The sequence below is a fragment of the Fusarium vanettenii genome (genome assembly GCF_000151355.1).
Source record: "Fusarium vanettenii 77-13-4 chromosome 10 genomic scaffold NECHAsca_43_chr10_1_0, whole genome shotgun sequence".
NCBI lineage: Eukaryota > Fungi > Ascomycota > Sordariomycetes > Hypocreales > Nectriaceae > Fusarium > Fusarium vanettenii.
This window is the reverse complement of record NW_003315845.1, coordinates 154,840-171,232: the sequence shown is the minus strand read 5'-3', so window position 1 is coordinate 171,232 and position 16,393 is coordinate 154,840. Positions and strand designations below refer to the sequence as shown.

General features: G+C 51.4%; 7 protein-coding genes across 7 annotated transcripts; 2 read left to right on the top strand and 5 right to left on the bottom strand.

Moving 5' to 3' along the window:
- Nucleotides 1-645: 645 nt before the first annotated feature.
- NECHADRAFT_49698 (uncharacterized protein) lies at nt 646-1,653 on the bottom strand (the record flags this gene model as incomplete). Its single annotated transcript, XM_003041616.1, has 1 exon — nt 646-1,653. The coding sequence occupies one exon, from the start codon at nt 1,651-1,653 to the stop codon at nt 646-648; it is 1,008 nt and encodes a 335-aa protein (XP_003041662.1).
- A 244-nt stretch (nt 1,654-1,897) lies between these two features.
- On the top strand, nt 1,898-2,934 carry NECHADRAFT_85352 (uncharacterized protein; the record flags this gene model as incomplete). The annotated part of the gene is made up of 3 exons (XM_003041677.1): nt 1,898-2,289; nt 2,353-2,615; nt 2,684-2,934. 3 exons carry the CDS (start codon nt 1,898-1,900, stop codon nt 2,932-2,934), a joined length of 906 nt encoding a protein of 301 aa, XP_003041723.1.
- Nucleotides 2,935-3,490: 556 nt separating this feature from the next.
- Nucleotides 3,491-4,494, bottom strand: NECHADRAFT_63861 (uncharacterized protein). Its single transcript, XM_003041615.1, has 2 exons — nt 4,126-4,494; nt 3,491-4,078 (listed from the first exon to the last, which is right to left on the bottom strand). Exons 1-2 carry the CDS (start codon nt 4,443-4,445, stop codon nt 3,598-3,600), a joined length of 801 nt encoding a protein of 266 aa, XP_003041661.1. The 5' UTR covers nt 4,446-4,494; the 3' UTR covers nt 3,491-3,597.
- A 1,376-nt stretch (nt 4,495-5,870) lies between these two features.
- NECHADRAFT_85350 (uncharacterized protein) lies at nt 5,871-7,444 on the bottom strand (the record flags this gene model as incomplete). The annotated part of the gene is made up of 2 exons (XM_003041614.1): nt 5,871-6,353; nt 6,404-7,444. 2 exons carry the CDS (start codon nt 7,442-7,444, stop codon nt 5,871-5,873), a joined length of 1,524 nt encoding a protein of 507 aa, XP_003041660.1.
- Nucleotides 7,445-9,033: 1,589 nt separating this feature from the next.
- Nucleotides 9,034-10,944, bottom strand: NECHADRAFT_49740 (uncharacterized protein; the record flags this gene model as incomplete). The annotated part of the gene is made up of 1 exon (XM_003041613.1): nt 9,034-10,944. One exon carries the CDS (start codon nt 10,942-10,944, stop codon nt 9,034-9,036), a length of 1,911 nt encoding a protein of 636 aa, XP_003041659.1.
- An 876-nt stretch (nt 10,945-11,820) lies between these two features.
- Nucleotides 11,821-13,110, bottom strand: NECHADRAFT_63858 (uncharacterized protein). The gene is made up of 2 exons (XM_003041612.1): nt 12,499-13,110; nt 11,821-12,439 (listed from the first exon to the last, which is right to left on the bottom strand). Exons 1-2 carry the CDS (start codon nt 13,101-13,103, stop codon nt 11,953-11,955), a joined length of 1,092 nt encoding a protein of 363 aa, XP_003041658.1. The 5' UTR covers nt 13,104-13,110; the 3' UTR covers nt 11,821-11,952.
- A 1,525-nt stretch (nt 13,111-14,635) lies between these two features.
- On the top strand, nt 14,636-16,249 carry NECHADRAFT_101756 (uncharacterized protein; the record flags this gene model as incomplete). Its single annotated transcript, XM_003041676.1, has 2 exons — nt 14,636-15,426; nt 15,487-16,249. The coding sequence occupies 2 exons, from the start codon at nt 14,636-14,638 to the stop codon at nt 16,073-16,075; spliced, it is 1,380 nt and encodes a 459-aa protein (XP_003041722.1). The 3' UTR covers nt 16,076-16,249.
- Between the last annotated feature and the right edge of the window lie 144 nt (nt 16,250-16,393).

Genomic DNA, 16,393 nt, shown 5'->3' with positions numbered 1-16,393 from the left:
GTCCTTTTACTATAAGCTGAACCAGTTGAAGGGAAAAGTAGCCCATACCATTCTCCCCTGATCTAAACCTCTCTTCAATATCCAGGTCAAGAAGTTTAACTGCATCTACCTCAGGCAGCCCTCTGATTTCCATACTTCCATGATACCAGCTCGCCACCTCTGTGCTTCGTGTTGTGAGGATAATAGATCCCCAAGGCAATCCATCCAGATAGCTCCGAATATGCTGTTGCAGAGATGGATCACCAGGTATCCCGTCGATAACAAGCAGCCATCGGGCACGCATCGTGTTTTTCAACTCGGTGAAGAACGAATTTATGAGCACGGAACGGCGTTCGTCGTAGCTCGCACCGCCTTCCGGAATTGTCGCCTCCGAGTTGTTGGCCAGCTTCAGAACGCTGAGGATACTCTGCTCAAAGGCCTCCTTAGTCGCCGCCGCGATCCAGAAAATGTCATAGTCCGGGTACTTTTCCCGCTGCTGTTTTACAAATTCGGACACCAGCTGTGACTTTCCAACGCCAGCAAAGCCCCAGAGAGTGACCATGGACCTCTGTGGCGTCTTCTTTGGGCAGAAACCGACCCATTCTTCCAACTTTGAGAGCTCAGTCTCTCGGCCCACAAATGAGCATTTCTCTGGCAGAGAGAGTCTCAAGCTGGAGTCAATATCTGGAGAGATGAGAGACCGCGACTCTGCATCATTTCGTCAGCTTGTTCATACGTGCGCGAGTCAAGTTCCGACGTCAATAGCATCCAACAACTTATATCTATGCAAACTTTCAACGTACCGGATCCAGTCGCCTTCCTTGGGCCAAGCCTAATCAACATTTCTTTGGCGTATGCTGCCGCAGTTATAGCAGCGTAGCGATGCCAGTCATCGTTCTTTTCGGAGTCGCCGAAATCACTGATGCCTCGAACCACAGCCACTGGCAGTCTAGTTGTTATTCCAGCAGCTTCCATCTCAATAGCAATTCCGCCATATTTATCTCTCAACTCGTCTCTCTTTTTCTTGGATTTCATTACCCCATTCCCAGAGAGGATGGTGCCGTAATGTGCAATTGGCTCATCGCGCTCATTTGAAGTCAAGGACTCGCTCCTGGGTAAAGCAGGACCCGGTCTCTTGAAGTCCGTTGCTCTCGATAAGACATCCAAGTGGCGGGTGAAGCTGAACTCAGGGCGGCTTTCATGGACTTGGATGCTGGCGATGGCAGACCGCAGAAGGGGATGTGTCGAGTTTTGCCACTGTTTGAGTCGAATATGGTCTTCTTCAACTTTGACAAGGTCATAGCCAATAATCCCTGGGTTGTCGCTATTAGGGACAGCAACCGCAACGTCTCCGAGACGAATGTCCCGAGTTGGGGACGGGATGCCTGCTGCGATGCCGACTAGAACGCCTGCTTCAAGATTGGGAAAGTCCCTGAAGGCTTCTGAGACCATGCTTCCCGACACACCTATTCCAACTTCTCCAGCAGGATATCCGGCAATAGCCACATTATATGAGGCGATTTTACCAAGGGTGTAGAGCACAGTCTGACCGGCAGAACGTTCTGGGATTCCATCGTGAACCTCATCTAGCATAAGAAATACCGCCTTCTGCTCGATTACCAGTGGAGAAAAAATTATAATGGTGTAGTCCTCGAGCTTAGGTATCTTGGCCATGCCGATCTGATCGCAAGGGGGGTTGAGGCTGTAGAGGTAAGAGGTGATGGGTAAAGGCAGCTCAAGGCAGCCTGCGGGGCTTTCGCCAGCTTGAAATTCAGCCTCATGCAGGTCGCCCAACTGTTTACGTTGGGCATGAACCCCGCTCTCGTTCTTCACGAGCTTTCGCATTCGACAACGAGTTACGGAGAATCAAACAGACCAAGTCCTAGGCGCAGAATTTCCTGAAGCAGTACCAGGACTAATGAATCCTGGCGATCCACAGCTGCGAGAGTGCATAGAGGGGGTAAGGAGAGAACCAAGCGGCATCCCCGATCAGGCCGACCCCGACGTTTTCAATCCACCCTCTCCCGGTTCCCGACCGCCCTCTGTAGCATCTTCATATGGCAGTATCGACAGCGGTGTATCACATCCGCCGAGAGCAGGAAACAAACAGAAGAAGAGGGTCGACATCACATGGGACGATTTCGACGACTCTGATCAGGATGGTGACAAATCAAAGACTCGGACGCGGGCGCGGAAGGAAGAGCCAGATGCCAAAAAGTTTGCCTGTCCCTTCTACAAACGCTACCCGAAAGAGCCCCAAGAGTCTCTAGAATGCGTAGCCCCTGGATTGACAAGCGCTCACCTAGTCAAGTAAGTCTAAGCAATCAAGTTGACAAGCATCATGCGAAGGTACTGATTTTCAATTTCTTCCAGTGACCATATCTTCCGCAGACACGTGTATTCAAAGCTTCAATGCCATCGATGCTACGACGAGTTTTCGACTGAGACTGCATTACATGGCCATCAACGGGCAGATAACCCGTGTGAGAAGAAACCGGTTACAACCAAGATTGACGTCCAACAAGAGCAGCAACTGAGAGATCAAGATATGTATGGAAGATATTTTGAGAATGAATGGAGATGGAATGCGACTTACAAAATCATCTTTCCAGACGCCAAAGTGATTCCAAGTCCTTGTATGCAATACCTACCTAATTTTCAACATCATACCTCAGAGTGCCAACACAAACTTACCTTGTTCTAGATTTTGAGCCGCTCAACCTTCACAGCTATTATCGAACCCTCCTTATGAACCACCTGCCGGCCCTAGCCAAGAGGGAATTGAACAATGACATGGACAACCCTCTCCACCCTGGAATCTTGCACAGGGTCGAAGACGCCGTTATAACTGCGTTGAAAGGGTGCTTTTCAGTGATGGATGAGGTTCTTGGGGAGAGAGCAAACAGACGGAGAACCAAGGAGAACCAACTTCCCCGCCTGAACCATAGCAGATAGATGGCAGCTTAATGAAACCATGCCCGGAGATTAAAAGAGCCGATGCTTTGAATATTGTTCGTTTCATCCGAGTTGTCCTATGCTTGCTCCTTAGCGAAGGGCCGGACTCAGGCTTGAAATCCGGTATACGGAATACAACACCCTGGATACGATCTCTTAAGAAGCCAAACTGCTCATTATCTAAGACACCATCGATGCCTTGTACCCCCTATTCCGTTCATTCGACCGCATAGTGGGTTGAGATGCGCACCTATCAGCGCAGGACGCATGTATGACGTCGTATTGATTTTTTTCGCTTCCCCGGAAGTTTACTCTTTCCAGGATACGACAATGTTGCTCATATGCAAGTTCAACATTCGATTATTGAAAACCGAAAACTAGAAATGACTGGTATTTAGCCATAATTCCTCCCGGTCTCAATCTGCAAGGCGACTTTGTCATCATAGATGATCGGATCGCATGATGTTGGCGGTGCTTCGGCCCGAGGTAGGATGCTCGGTCCTTGATAACCCGAGACTCACGTCACACAAGAAACAATCAAAAGACGCGCATCGAGTAGAATCATCAAGGTTCATGTCATTAAAATCTGCTATAGACTTGCGCCGGGCCTTTAATCAAATGCGCCAAACTTGGGTACCGACACCTTTTTGAACCAACACACATCTACCGGCAGGTGTAACCTCCGTCAATGACGATATCAGCACCAGTGGTATAAGTGCTGGCGTCGCTGACAAGGTAGACGTAGGCGCCCTTAAGCTCCTTGGCATCTCCGTTGCGGCCCATGGGGATCATACTCCTCCACAGCTCCTGAGTCTTCGCATCGATAAAGTCGGATAGACCGGTGTCGATGTAGCCGGGAGAGATGCTGTTGACACGGGCAAAGTCGCGCCACTCGTTGGCGAGGGACTTGGCCATGTGGATGCAGCCGGCCTTGGCCACGTTGTATGAGGTCTGCTCCTGGGGGAAGTTGGCGATGTGGCCAGACATGGAGGCAGTGATGACGAAAGAGCCGTGGCCCTGCTCTCTGAAGCGGGCGCCGACGGCCTTGGCGCAGTAGGCGGTGCCGTTGAGGTCGACCTGGATAACGTGGTCCCAGTCGGCGGCGGAGCTGTCAATGACACCGGCATCGGCGGTAGCACCGGCGCTGTAACTGTTAGCGATGGGTGAGACACGGGTGGAAAATGGACTCACTTGGCGATGAAAGCGTCAATCTTGCCAAAGTCGGCAACAACCTGGTTCACAAACTTCTCGACGTCGTCGTAGTTTGTGGTGTTGAGGTGGTAAGCCTGAGCCTTGACGCCGTAGTCAGAGACGAGCTCCTGGACGTTCTTCTCGGCGCCCTCCTTGCGGGAAGAGTAGGTGATGGCGACGTCGGCGCCCATCTCGGCACAGCCGCGGGCAGCCTCAATGCCCATGCCGCGGGGTCCGGACGCGCCGGTGACGACGACGACCTTGCCCTTGAGGCTGAAGAGGTCAGTGAGACGGGAGGCTTGGGGGATTTGCTGGACCATTGTGATTGATGTTGAGTGAATTGACTTTTCGAAAAGAGATGTGAGATCGACAGAGGGGTAGAATGGAGGGGAAAAAAGAGACTGATCGATCGCCAGGAGCAAAAAGAACTATTTGTATTCCCTGACGCGGGCCGTTTGAGCCTGAGAGCAGCAAGAAAGCAAGCAAGCAACCACCCCAAACACCGGGTCCAGTGATGTCATGACACCCAAGGTCCAATAGCAATGACATGGCTGATAAACCCATCCAACCAATCTCCATGCCAAGCGTTTCTGCGCCAGCCATTGAGTGGAAGGTTCTGCGAGCGGCCGATGGAAGCGACCCACGCCCGGATGGAGAATTCCTCTCTCTTCCCGCAAGACGTTTTCAGGGTTACGCATGGTAAAAAAGACTGCTGCATCCTGCAAGCCCCCTCCTCCTGTACCGCGCAAGCAGCATGATACAAGAGGCGTCGTGCAGTTGCCGACTACGCCGGGTGGAACGCATGAACCCATGTCGGCTCACACCGAACGACAGGGGGTAGAGGAACTGTTTGCCTGCTTTGTCAGGCCTTCATCTTGTCCCAATTGGCACTGATGAACACGTACAGGACTGCCGAGGGCGGGGAGAGTTGCATTGGATTCTTACACAACGCTCGGTTGCGGCTTTTCTGTCCATGTCAGACACACACACCTTTCCCATGCAAATTCACTGTTTATCACTCATTTCTTCCCCGTTCAAAACTGCCCGCCGTAACCCCACCTTGTTGGATAAATCCAGCGTCATCCTCTCGTCTTGCCCGCCCGTATCCTTGCTGAGAGCCCCCGCAAAACCGCCGGGTTCACCGACCGCCCGTTGGTTGGGTCAATCCGGAAAGGTGACCCGTCTGGCTTAGCTCGAGTCGACGTGTCAACATGAAGTGAGGGGGACAAGAAGCCCAGACGAATGCTGACGGGCCTCAGCGGAAGATGCTGTGCATGGGCGGCCGCTAATTGTCAAGATATGCTTTGTTCGCGTCGTGCTAAGCTGTGAGTAATTGCTTATCGGTGCATGATAAATCCCATGTCGGTCCGGCAAGGCGCGTGTTCGCGTTTGGACGCGCCCATCATTGCTGTTTGAGGTCTTATCGATTGCATCGCGAGTCTGCCAGCATCCATATTAGATCATCAACTTCTCACCCAACCCATGGTTTGGCAACATCGGATACTTTGAAGCCTAGTTTTAGTCATTTCTGAACTATCTCTTTGTCATTTTAAAGTACAGGGTATAGTAAGATTCTCGTAACCTTAGTCAACCGACAAACCCTATCTTGACGTCGCGAAAGGGTGTGAGAGATATGGTGTTGGCGAGACTCATGTTACATTGAAACCAAGGCTAATGAACAAATAAGCACCTTGGGCCAACTGCAATTGTTCTTCTTTGCCATTGTCTAGGCAGCATATCCCCGCTTAGATCAAGTATCGGAAATCCCTCTTCATGCGCAGAGCCTCGTCAGGGTTATCCATAACCTCCACAGCAGCCGTCTGTGCAGCCACATCACGTCTCGTCTCCCAGGCCGACTCGCCGGCATCGAGCTTCTTGTTCAAGTCAACCAAGATCATGCGGAAGATCCAGCAGCCGACAATGGTGACGCCAAACATGGACAGAACAATGCCGTAGCTCTTGCGGAAGCCGTTCTCGGGAAGATCCCACACGTACGAGCCAGCCACGTTGCCCAGCTGACTGAAGGCGTTGATCATAGCGATGGCCACGGCACGCTTGGCTGGAGGTCGGGGGAATGAGGAGCTGATCCACGAATAAAAGACGATGAAGCCGGCGTATGAGCTGGCTTGCAGGAAAAGAGCAACGTAACGAGCAGCCACGTTGAGGGTGGACATGCTGATAACGAAACCAACAATACCGACGCAAATAGGTCCCACGATGTGCCAGAACTAGTTGAATTGTTAGCTTGTTTACACGACAGTGTTATTGCGGTACCAACCTTTTCCTCTGTCCTGTCAGAGTGCCAAGCATTGATCAGGGAGACAATGCAAGAGAACAACCAAGGAGGAGAGCTCATGAGCAGTGTAGGGACGTATTCGAAACCAAGAGTTCCGGTCAGGGTGGGGAAGAAGGCGTTGAAAGAGAGACCGACAACATATGCCGTAAAGGTGAGCATCATGATGTAGATCTTGACATCCTTGACAGCCAGGTTGAAACCGTAAAAGATACCCTCTTCAGATGAGTCGGTATCGGCTTCTCCAACATCCTCAATCATGCGGAGCTGTGCAACCTGTCGCTCCTCCTCGGTGAAGCCTCGAGAGTTGTGGGGAAGATCGGGGAGAATAACAGCTGCAGAGATAGCAACACCCATTGTGATGGCTCCCTCAATCCAGAAGAGCCAACGCCAAGCTGCGTGGCCCAACACTCCCTGCATGTTGGACAAGACTCCAGCTCCGATGAGGGCCGAGAAGGCGTTGGAGATGAGGTTACCACAGAACAGGATGGCGTTGCGAGTAGTAAGCTCCCGACGTGTGTACCACTTGGAAAGGATCAGAAGAGCACCGGGAAGGAACGCAGCCTCGACAAATCCAAGGAAAAATCGAATGAGAACCATGCCGGTAAAGTTGTGGACGACTCCAGAGAGGGTGGAGACGAGACCCCAGAGAAGCATGGCACAGGCGATGTACAGCGACGGCCGGCTGATGCGATTGATGAACATGTTGGAAGGAACCTGCATGAGAATGTATCCAACATAAAGAATGCTCAGACATGTTGCGTATTGTGTGTCGTCGAGCTTCAAGTCATCCTGGAGACCCTTGAGTCGTGCGGCCGCGATGTTGTTGCGGTCCAGGTAGTTCATGATATAAATCAGAACGAACAGACTGCATCTCGCATCCAGTTTTCGCTTCAACTTCTTCTCAACCTGCTGTCTGTGAATCGAGTCCATCGCGAGGGCGCCAGTCGGGATCGCCTCCTCGGCGTTGGACTCGAGGCTGGACTTGCCGTCCACATGCTCGTCGTGGGGCTTTGTGTCGACCATCGTGACTCTGTGACTTGTAATGGATTGATGCTGAACTGTAGAGTGTCGTCGGTGTCGGATTATTCAAGCATGCCGCAAAAGCAAGACGCTGACACGCTGATGGCTGGAGGGCTGGTTTAATACATGATATCCACTACTAGGAAACACCATCTTTTATCCTGAACCCTTTTCCGAAGCCGACGCGACGGGGCAAAAATCAAGGTCCGTCCCCCCCATGGTTACATCACCAAGCAGACGTTGAGCCGCCCCAAAAACTGCCCCAAAACGTGGAGAATGGGGATGTTAGCCGCCACTCTAGTCCCTCATGAGGCCACAATTATTGGTCTAGAAGAGCCGATAATTCTGCCGAAGCAACCTCTTGTGAAAAATTCAAACGTCACTCGACGGCAAATGGCTGGGGAGCGGCACTGCATGGTAACCTCCGCAGTGGAGGAGGCCGAAGATCCTCTCCAAATGAGACAGGTGCTCCTGTTGGAGACGATGCGGAGACTCCGCAAAGTAATAGAGTCCGTGCGACCCCGGGGCACGCACAACAGGCCCGAATAGCTCTCCAATTGCCGGGCCCCAGACGGACGAGATTTCCTGTTGGAGAACGTCAACTGACTCGCGACGATTAGGCAGTAGCTTTTCGAAACCACTCAAGTCCAAGCGGTGAGGTAATGATTGGGGAGAATATGGGGATCGCTAGGAACCCCGGCTTCCTCAACAGAACTTGAAACAGATTAGATTCTGACAGTCTGATGCTACCTAACCTTGACGTCTAGACCGCCGGCGATAACAGTAATCCCCGTGGAATGCGCGGAAAGAACATTCGATTATACATATTTAAGGGAGATCAACGTTATACACTGCGTGCCGTATGCTGGGGCCGACGCCTGACATCCTCGGATACTTAGCCGAGGAGCATATAGACCCCGAGAGTCCGCCTGGAGACGACGTTGCATTACTCAGGTGGGCCAGCTACCAGTTTTTCATCGTTACATTTCAGAGCTTCTGTACATATAAGGGCAAGGAACTCCTTGCTGACATTGGGTGCCACTGTTTGACTGCCCTCGCCGAAAGGCTGCCTATTTGGGCAGAATGTGTAGTTCTTGGAGGTTCTGATAGGCTCCAATATCAGTATGATAACTTAGATTGTTTCCCCGGACTCGTGGCCACTCTTAGAGAAATAGAGATAGAGGTCCCAGACTAAACTGTCCAACTACCGCCAACTTCACGGGAGTCCTCGTTAGGTCCAACGGAGTATGTCGTGCATGTTGTGGTGCTTCCTGACGCCTCACTAGTAGCCATGAGTGACCGAGAACCTGGTTAGAGGCGGACTGAAGCTACTCAAAACTTGCGGAGTACGCAAGCTACCCCATCCCAGGGATGAATTCCCTTCTTGGAGTCTGCGCCGGTAGGTCAAGGCGGGGTTGCGTTTTAAGCTTATACGGATATGGCTTCTACACGGGACATGCCCTGTACATTCCTTCGGGCTCGGGCTCGGGAGGATCCGTTTTCCGTAGGTACGGGCATTTGTAATCGTCCCAAGTTCTGGCCTGACCCTGTTGTGACCAAGAATATCTGGCTCCATGAACTACCCTCCCTTCTTATCTAATAGCATACCTCCGCAAAGCAAACCCATCTGGTTGTCCTCCTAGTTTCATCTGATTTTCTACCAGCAACTTAAGAAACGACCCATCCATCACGTCATTAGCAAACGCCTCTCCAAGCACGGCATAACTTTCACTTGAGCCAGATTGAACCCTCCGAAGCACAAGCGGGACCTTCGCTCCAGCCACAACGACAATAATGTCTCCGTTCTGCGTGTTCTCTGGAACTAATGCCATTGCTCCACGCTTAGTGACTGCGGGTCGTCTCTTGTAGGACCACATTAGCACGGCGGACATAACTTTGCCGTGACGGAGATATGCTGGATCATATCCCGCGGTTAAGACTGTGGAGTGGTTTGGACCAACTCCCTGGCTCTGTAACTCAGTCTGTTCCACCTGTCGTAGGTAATCATGGAACAACCTACCGATGTGGTCAGTTGCTAGGCAGCCTTCTGCATCCAACCCAGCCGTCATGGTTCTCCAGAAGAGTTCCCCGAGGTTCTGGTCATTCGTCCCAGCTTGGAAACTGCCCATGCCATGGTGATCGCACAGCCACCTTTTGTAGTGAAGCAACATTGACCCAAGGTTCGTCGGTGCTCCTGAATGAATGCGCGAAGGAGGAAGGGGCGCAACTTCTTTGACAACGTCAACAGTAACCCCTGAAAGAATGAGTGCGTCATCCCCCACTACTCTAGGAGCATCGATAATCGGTTCATTGGCCTGAAGCCCAACTTGCCCAGCGTTGAATGGCAAACGGTCCATGTATCGAATGAATGGGGCGTCGTTGTAGATTCTCGTCCAATCTAGTACCCATGACGGCAATTCTCCAAGTTCGCCACTAAGGTCTGGTTCAGTCCTTGTTGTGCATGAGAGTACATTCAAGTTGCCTCGAGAAATACACCATTTGGCGAACTTTTTGAAAATCTCTTGCGGACTCAGATGATAGTTTGGTCCGAAATCATCAGCATCTCGATCCAAGTCGTAGTCGCCTGCGAGAGCGAAAACGGCAAAGATCTTGTCTCGAATATCTGAACATTCTCCTGAGCTTGTGGCTAATAGAACAGACAATAGGGGTCGCTGATGTTTGGCTGATGACGACTGAATAGACTGCCGTGTACCCTCGATCTCAAGAACCGCCTTCACACTGGTCTGGGCCGATGCTGAAAAATCTTTCCGAGATGCTCCTGAGCGATGAACTTTGTGAATTAGCGAAGCAAAGCTTTCCCAGCTAATGCGATAACGGCTAGCCATGAGGGTGGCTCGGTTTGCCAGCGCAACTTCTTGGAGAATCCACACGCGCCTGAACCATGGTTTCTCTAGAAGCTCACCTAGGGAGCCCAAAGTCGCTGGGCTGGGGAATTCTATGTCTTGAGACATATTGAGGTTGAAACCAATAGTATCCCAATTGGTCTGAGATGTGTACCATTTGGATAGGTTTATATATCCGAAAACTCTTCTGAAATGCAAATCCGCTTCGCCCAGCCAGACGAGAACTTCTTGAGCATTTGCAAATATGGTTCTCATGTTTCGAACCTGATGTCCGCGCTCATCGAAGTCGTTTTGATTGATGCACAATGCATCAGCCCAGATAACCCTTTCGAAACGAGCATGGCGTAGATGAATCAGAGCCTGATGAAGATTCGATCCTATTCCGATCCTTTGGCCATTGCACCGCACTTGTTTGACCTTGACGGGATCGCCCCAGGCGTAGGAAAGTGCCCGGTAAGATACTCTGTCGGAATGCTTGCAGATACATAACCTGCAACTTAGTTCATCGTTCCCACTTCCCGCCTCGAGTATCATGACCCGGAACTCGCCATCTCCAAGTCGACAATACGCCGGCGCAAAGAAACTGGGTCGCTTGAGCGCCTTCGCCTGGTCATGTTCTTCTCGGATAGAGTGAGGCATATCATCGTAAGAAAGACAATATAGTAACGTATATCCAGGACTTAGCCATATCATAAGAAACATCGCGAAGATTTCTTTCCAGGTCCACGGAGGGGGGGGAGTGGTTTGTGAAAACCGACGGGGCGTGCAAAAAGGGTTCTGGGGAGATTCTGAGATGAACACTTTAGCAATCTGCATCTGAGCCCTGAGAGGGTCGGGTATACTTGGTTTTGCGTATGTTTGGCTAGGAAGACGTCGAGAAGTGGTGAGGAGGGATATCATCCTGCCGCGGCGCAGACCCCTCCAGAGGGTCCAGAGGGTGCTCCGTGATTGAGGGGCCCTCAGTTTGATGACTTGTCGAGGCAACATAGGGGTAGTAATGTGCACAACAAGGTGAGAACTTTAGAGAGAACCCGAAATATGGGGTAAATAAATGAAAATTGAGGGACACTTCGCACAGAGCAAATGCTCACGAGAGTTACGGCTCAGCGTATAGATATGTCATGGTAGTGGCTGCCTGTCGACAACACACCTTGTGTCAAGTCAAGGCTTGAAAGAGCCTATTCAATTGGCTCGATCAAGCACTGCCTCTTTCGAACATCAGCGACCACAAGGATAAACCTGATTTATGCAGCCTGTTGATGTCTTACTCGCAGTGGCTTGGAAGAGTCTATGCGATTGGTCCCGTTTTTTATCAGGTCCTAGTAAAACGATTTGACTGCCATAATTCTGAATAGACTGCAGATATTTCTATGGGCTTATCTTGGGATATGAGTGACTGTTGCGCAGTCTTGGGACTAGCCAATCGGCATTCTATGAACCAAGGGTCAAAGTGCCACTACCAGGATGAGTTCTAATAGATCACTGACCCAGGGGCAAAAATAGAGGTCATAGTTTGAGGTCAAGAATTTTATTCTATGTGAGTTTTATATATGTACAGGACCTAACTATTTTTCTACATCCACCTTCCACCGAGTTGCCACAACTGATTGCTCAATTCCAACAGCCCATACCACAATTTACAGCCGCTTAAATGTCATCCTCAAGAGGGCTGTCACCCTGAGCGCTTCCAATGCGGCTCTCAAAGAAGAATCGAAGTCTCTCAACCAGATTACGGTCGGCCATGAAGCGGGCAAACTCGGCAGGGTTGGTGGCAGTTTCGTTCCAGAGGCTGGGGAATCCCTTGGGGGCAGGAACATCGTGACGGACAGACCACAGACCAGAGTTCTGCTGGTACTCGGGGCTCAGGATGAAGTTGTGCAGCAGCTTAGCTCCCTCGGGATGGGGCGCATCCTTGAGAATGGCGGCGGTCTGAGGCCAAGAGACAAACTTGCCCTTGGTAGGCACAGAGAAAGACAGGGGGTCGGAGTTTGTGAAGCCGCCGGAGGCACCAAAGTAGGCGGCAGAGGTGCTGTTGTCGTCGCTGATGAGAGTCGAGGGCGTCTGAGTTCCACGAACCCATCGAGGCTTCTGTGCGACCAGGCGATCAAACCAAGAAACGCCATACTGTTGCATTCTACGGAAAACACCGTGTTAGCCTTGCGTCGTTCTTTCATCAGATTTGGTAGAGCTTACATGATATAAAAAGCCCACAGAACAGCGTCATCGTCGTTGGGGTAGGTCAACACCAGCTTCTCCTTGAACTCGGGTCGCAGCCAGTCCTCAAACTCGACGGGGGCCTTGATGCCGGGAAGCTTCTTGGTGTTCCAGGCGCCCGACCAGAAAAAGACGTAGACGCCATACCAGGCGGCCGTGTCGTCCTTGAAGGAGTGCTCAATCTCCTCAAAGCCGACGGGGGCGTAGTTGAGGAGCGCTCCCTCTTGAGCCCAGCGAGGGTAGTCGTGGAGGGTTTGGAGGATGACACTGTCGACATAGACGGCATCCTTGCCGGCGGCGAGCTGCTGGTCGAGGAAGCCGTCGTGGTACTTGGACAGGTCGACGGTGACATTGAGAGTGATGCCGGGGAATCGCTTCTCGAATGCCTTCTTCAGACCATCTTGCTGGTTCTTCTCATCACCTCCATGCCAGAGGGTGACGGTGTCACCCTCCTTGAGAGCGGCCTTGTAGATCTCGTCAAGGCTGCGAGTCTCGTACTCGGGAGCAGCCTTGAAGCCGAGGACCTGGTCGTAGGCCACAGCTTGAGAAGCCAGGAAGGCGAGAGGGAGGAATTGACGAAGCATTGTTGTGGATGTGAATGCGAAGCTGTGTCTTGGTGATGAGATGAGGTGAGAGAGAGATGAAAAGGAGAGGCCTACATGATATATAGTTCATCTCAAGACAAGCTTATCCACAAGGTAGCATGGCCTCAAGCAGGAACAGGAACACCAGCCCCACCGGCACGTCTCCAATTGACAAATGGCTGTCTTACCAAGCCACCTGACTTCCGTCATCGAGGCTCATTATCTCGCCTGTTAGGTATAACAGAGATAATTCCGAACTGCCGAGGCCTGTCTCAGCCACCAAGATCGGCCAAGACGGCAAGGAAGCGGATATACCACGAGATCAGCCCCATTCTTGGGGAGATCTGGGGGTGGTGATTGGGTGATGTGGTGTGAGAAGTTGAGTGTTTATGCTAGGCCTTGTCATAACCGCGCGCGACGATATTAATCATCAGGGTCGGCGTCGGTGCGGGATGGGAGAGTGTGCGCTCATGCCCGCCCATTCATCTTACGAGAAAGCCAGCCAGCCATGGTCCAATCAAGATTAAACGACATATACTCCGTACGGCGTAGCGAATGGGTCCATTTGAAGGAAAAGCACGACCCGTGTTGGAAAAAGTTTAATTTTTTTCTTGCTTGTCGTCAGTTTGATCACTATTCAGTGCTTTCGTTCTCATATGCGCCCTTGTCTCATCCTGGGAGAGAGTGATTAAGGGATAAACATTTATGCAGGTCCAGCTGTCATTGGGATCTTCAAAGGGATGAAATAGGTGTCTTTGCTCTTTGTTTAGTTTCAGCCATGCAACAACACTTTGATCGTTTGACGTAAATATCATCTACGGATCTACCCGTGACCTGTGCAGGTTCAGCACCCTGTTGTCAATTTCAGGTGAGTCGTGCACGCATCTCGGCGTAATTTGCGCCAACGATTCTTCGTGTACTTACTCCTTCACCAACATAGAAAGCTACTTTGTGACTCCGTACCAAGATGTTGTTCCTCCATCCCTTGGTGACAGCTCTGGTTTAATGCTCTGACTGTGGATGAACAAAATAATGCACAGGTTCAAATGCGATTACAGGGGTCCAATGCCGGGATGAACACCTTTGGTCTCAAACACGCATTCCCACCAGTACTGCCAATTGACGCTACCAGTCCAACTGGCGATGGCTTCATTTTCAAGCCCCCACCAAAAACCTTCCAGCCCTACAAAAACATATCCCCGCTAAAGCGCAAAATATGCCCTGTTCAAGGCTGAAAATGAGGTGGCAGCTGCAGGTAAGAAAGCTTGCGAATGTCTCGACGTAAGATGGCGCTTTTTGGGAAAATGTCCATTCACAGGCGACGCAGGCGCTGACCTAAGCGTTCTGGGGGCCACGCATGTCCTGTGGCATGCACCTCGGGCGCCCAATCGTTAAATCGAGGCCGCGACGTCTGCCTGGAGCAGGCAACATACAAACTCTTGAGTTCTCCTCTTTTTGCTTCCTTTTCCAAGCCATCGCATCGCTGTCGCTGTCGCTGTCGCTGTCGTATCCTCTATCGCATCATCGTCGCCATGGCCGAGAAGCGTCGAGACTCCATCGCCGACGATTGGCTGGAGGTCGAGAGCGCTGCCTCTGTCTTGTCGCTTCCGGATGACGATGACCATGATCTGTACCACCACTCGCAACCAACATCTCCTCTCCTCCCCGCGCAAGCGCATCATTCCCCTGGGTCTTACACACCCCAGGTCGAGCTAGCTGTCGAGAAACCCACTCCTGAGAGTCCGCGCCAGCCATCAGAACGATCGCCGACACCCCACAATGAAGCTACCGAAGCTACCGAAGCCAAACCGTCGGCTTCAATTGAAGAGACGTCCATGGATGACGACACCTTCTCTGCATCCCCCATCGACTGCCACAAGTCTTGTTGCACAGCGATAACGTCACTCGACGATGTCGCAAAGCTCGCTCGCGAACTTGCAGGCCCTCGAGTTTCAACTTTATCGCACCTGCAATCCACATGCAAGGGCATCTTGACACAGACCAAGGATCTCGAGACCATGCTAGGTGCTTACGCCAAGCACTGGGTCGCCCAAGGCTCCAACGTCGACACTGACGAGATGCCTCTCAGCGCAAGCGTCTGGGACTGGATTTCCAACCTCAGAGATGAGCTCCTCCGTGCTCAAGGCGAAATGCAGCACCTCAAGCCCCTGGGAAAATCGCCAGACTCGACAGATAGCAACCTCCCACCCCCCTTGGAGGCGAAGGACATCCCTCTCAGCACCAACATGGCACTGGCTTCTTGTCTAGAAAAATTAGAGGACATGCAAAATACCCTTGCAGACTTCTTGCCGATTTTCAAAGTGTGAGTCTTCATCCCCGCTACGGCGCTACCAGTGGCGATATAATGTTAATGAATCAATAGTGACTTTGACGAATTCCGTACTAAATGGATGAGTTTCCCGGTCAAGGAACCCGAGAAAGAACTTGAACCGCCTCAGTCGCCCAGATCATCTCGACGACAACCGCCCCATCCTTCTGTTTGCCGCATTCGCCGGGCTCTGTACGACTTGAAGGATCACATCCAGATGATTGTCGTGTTTCTCTCTAAGCTCTGCCATTCACACCAAACACCGGGCCTCATCGACCCTACGGTCACGCGATCACTGGTAGATCTTTCCGAGGCCATCACCACAATTCTCACAAACCATGGCTCAGAATGGATCGAGTCAGATACGAGATCGACTCCCCAGGGACTCATCTCATACACACAGTTCCTAGAACTTGATCCAGACGTTCTTCACGACATCAACGGTCACCTGGACAATTTCAAAGAGGAGCTTGATATTGAGAAGAGCGAACGGGTTGCCTCCTTGTATACCCCCGAGATGATTCACAATCACCAGGTCTTTCTCCTGCTTGAGGGTGGACAACTCAACGAGCTGCGGGGCGTGATTGAGTTTCTATGGTCCATGTTGATCAAGGATACTCAGAACGATGGGAATTGGATTTGAATTAAAAGGAACAGGAGTATGATACCAATGGATGGGATGATGGATATGGGTGGATGTTTGTCGTTGAGCAGATTCCCAGATTCGTCGAGGTCACTACGGGCTAGCCACCCACTTTCAGGCTTTTGTTGAGTATCTTGCCCAGATTTTCTGAGTTAGAAATTCAATCATTCATGGAATTATCCACTATCTTGTGTCTTGACAGTTCAGTCGCTGCCTGATCGAGTTCTTCAGATCGAGTCCTGGGTGTGGCTGGTGATGTATGGCTGAAATTGCTACTCAGCCACAGACGCGTCGCCTCACGTCGCGTACCATCAAGGT

Coding starts and splice junctions, on each gene's coding strand:
- NECHADRAFT_63861 (XM_003041615.1), bottom strand. CDS start 4,445: ATGGTCCAGCAAATCCCCCAAGCCTCCCGTCTCACTGACCTCTTCAGC. Junction 4,079..4,125: donor ATTGACGCTTTCATCGCCAA/GTGAGTCCATTT, acceptor TAACAGTTACAG/CGCCGGTGCTACCGCCGATG.
- NECHADRAFT_63858 (XM_003041612.1), bottom strand. CDS start 13,103: ATGCTTCGTCAATTCCTCCCTCTCGCCTTCCTGGCTTCTCAAGCTGTG. Junction 12,440..12,498: donor CTGTGGGCTTTTTATATCAT/GTAAGCTCTACC, acceptor TGTTTTCCGTAG/AATGCAACAGTATGGCGTTT.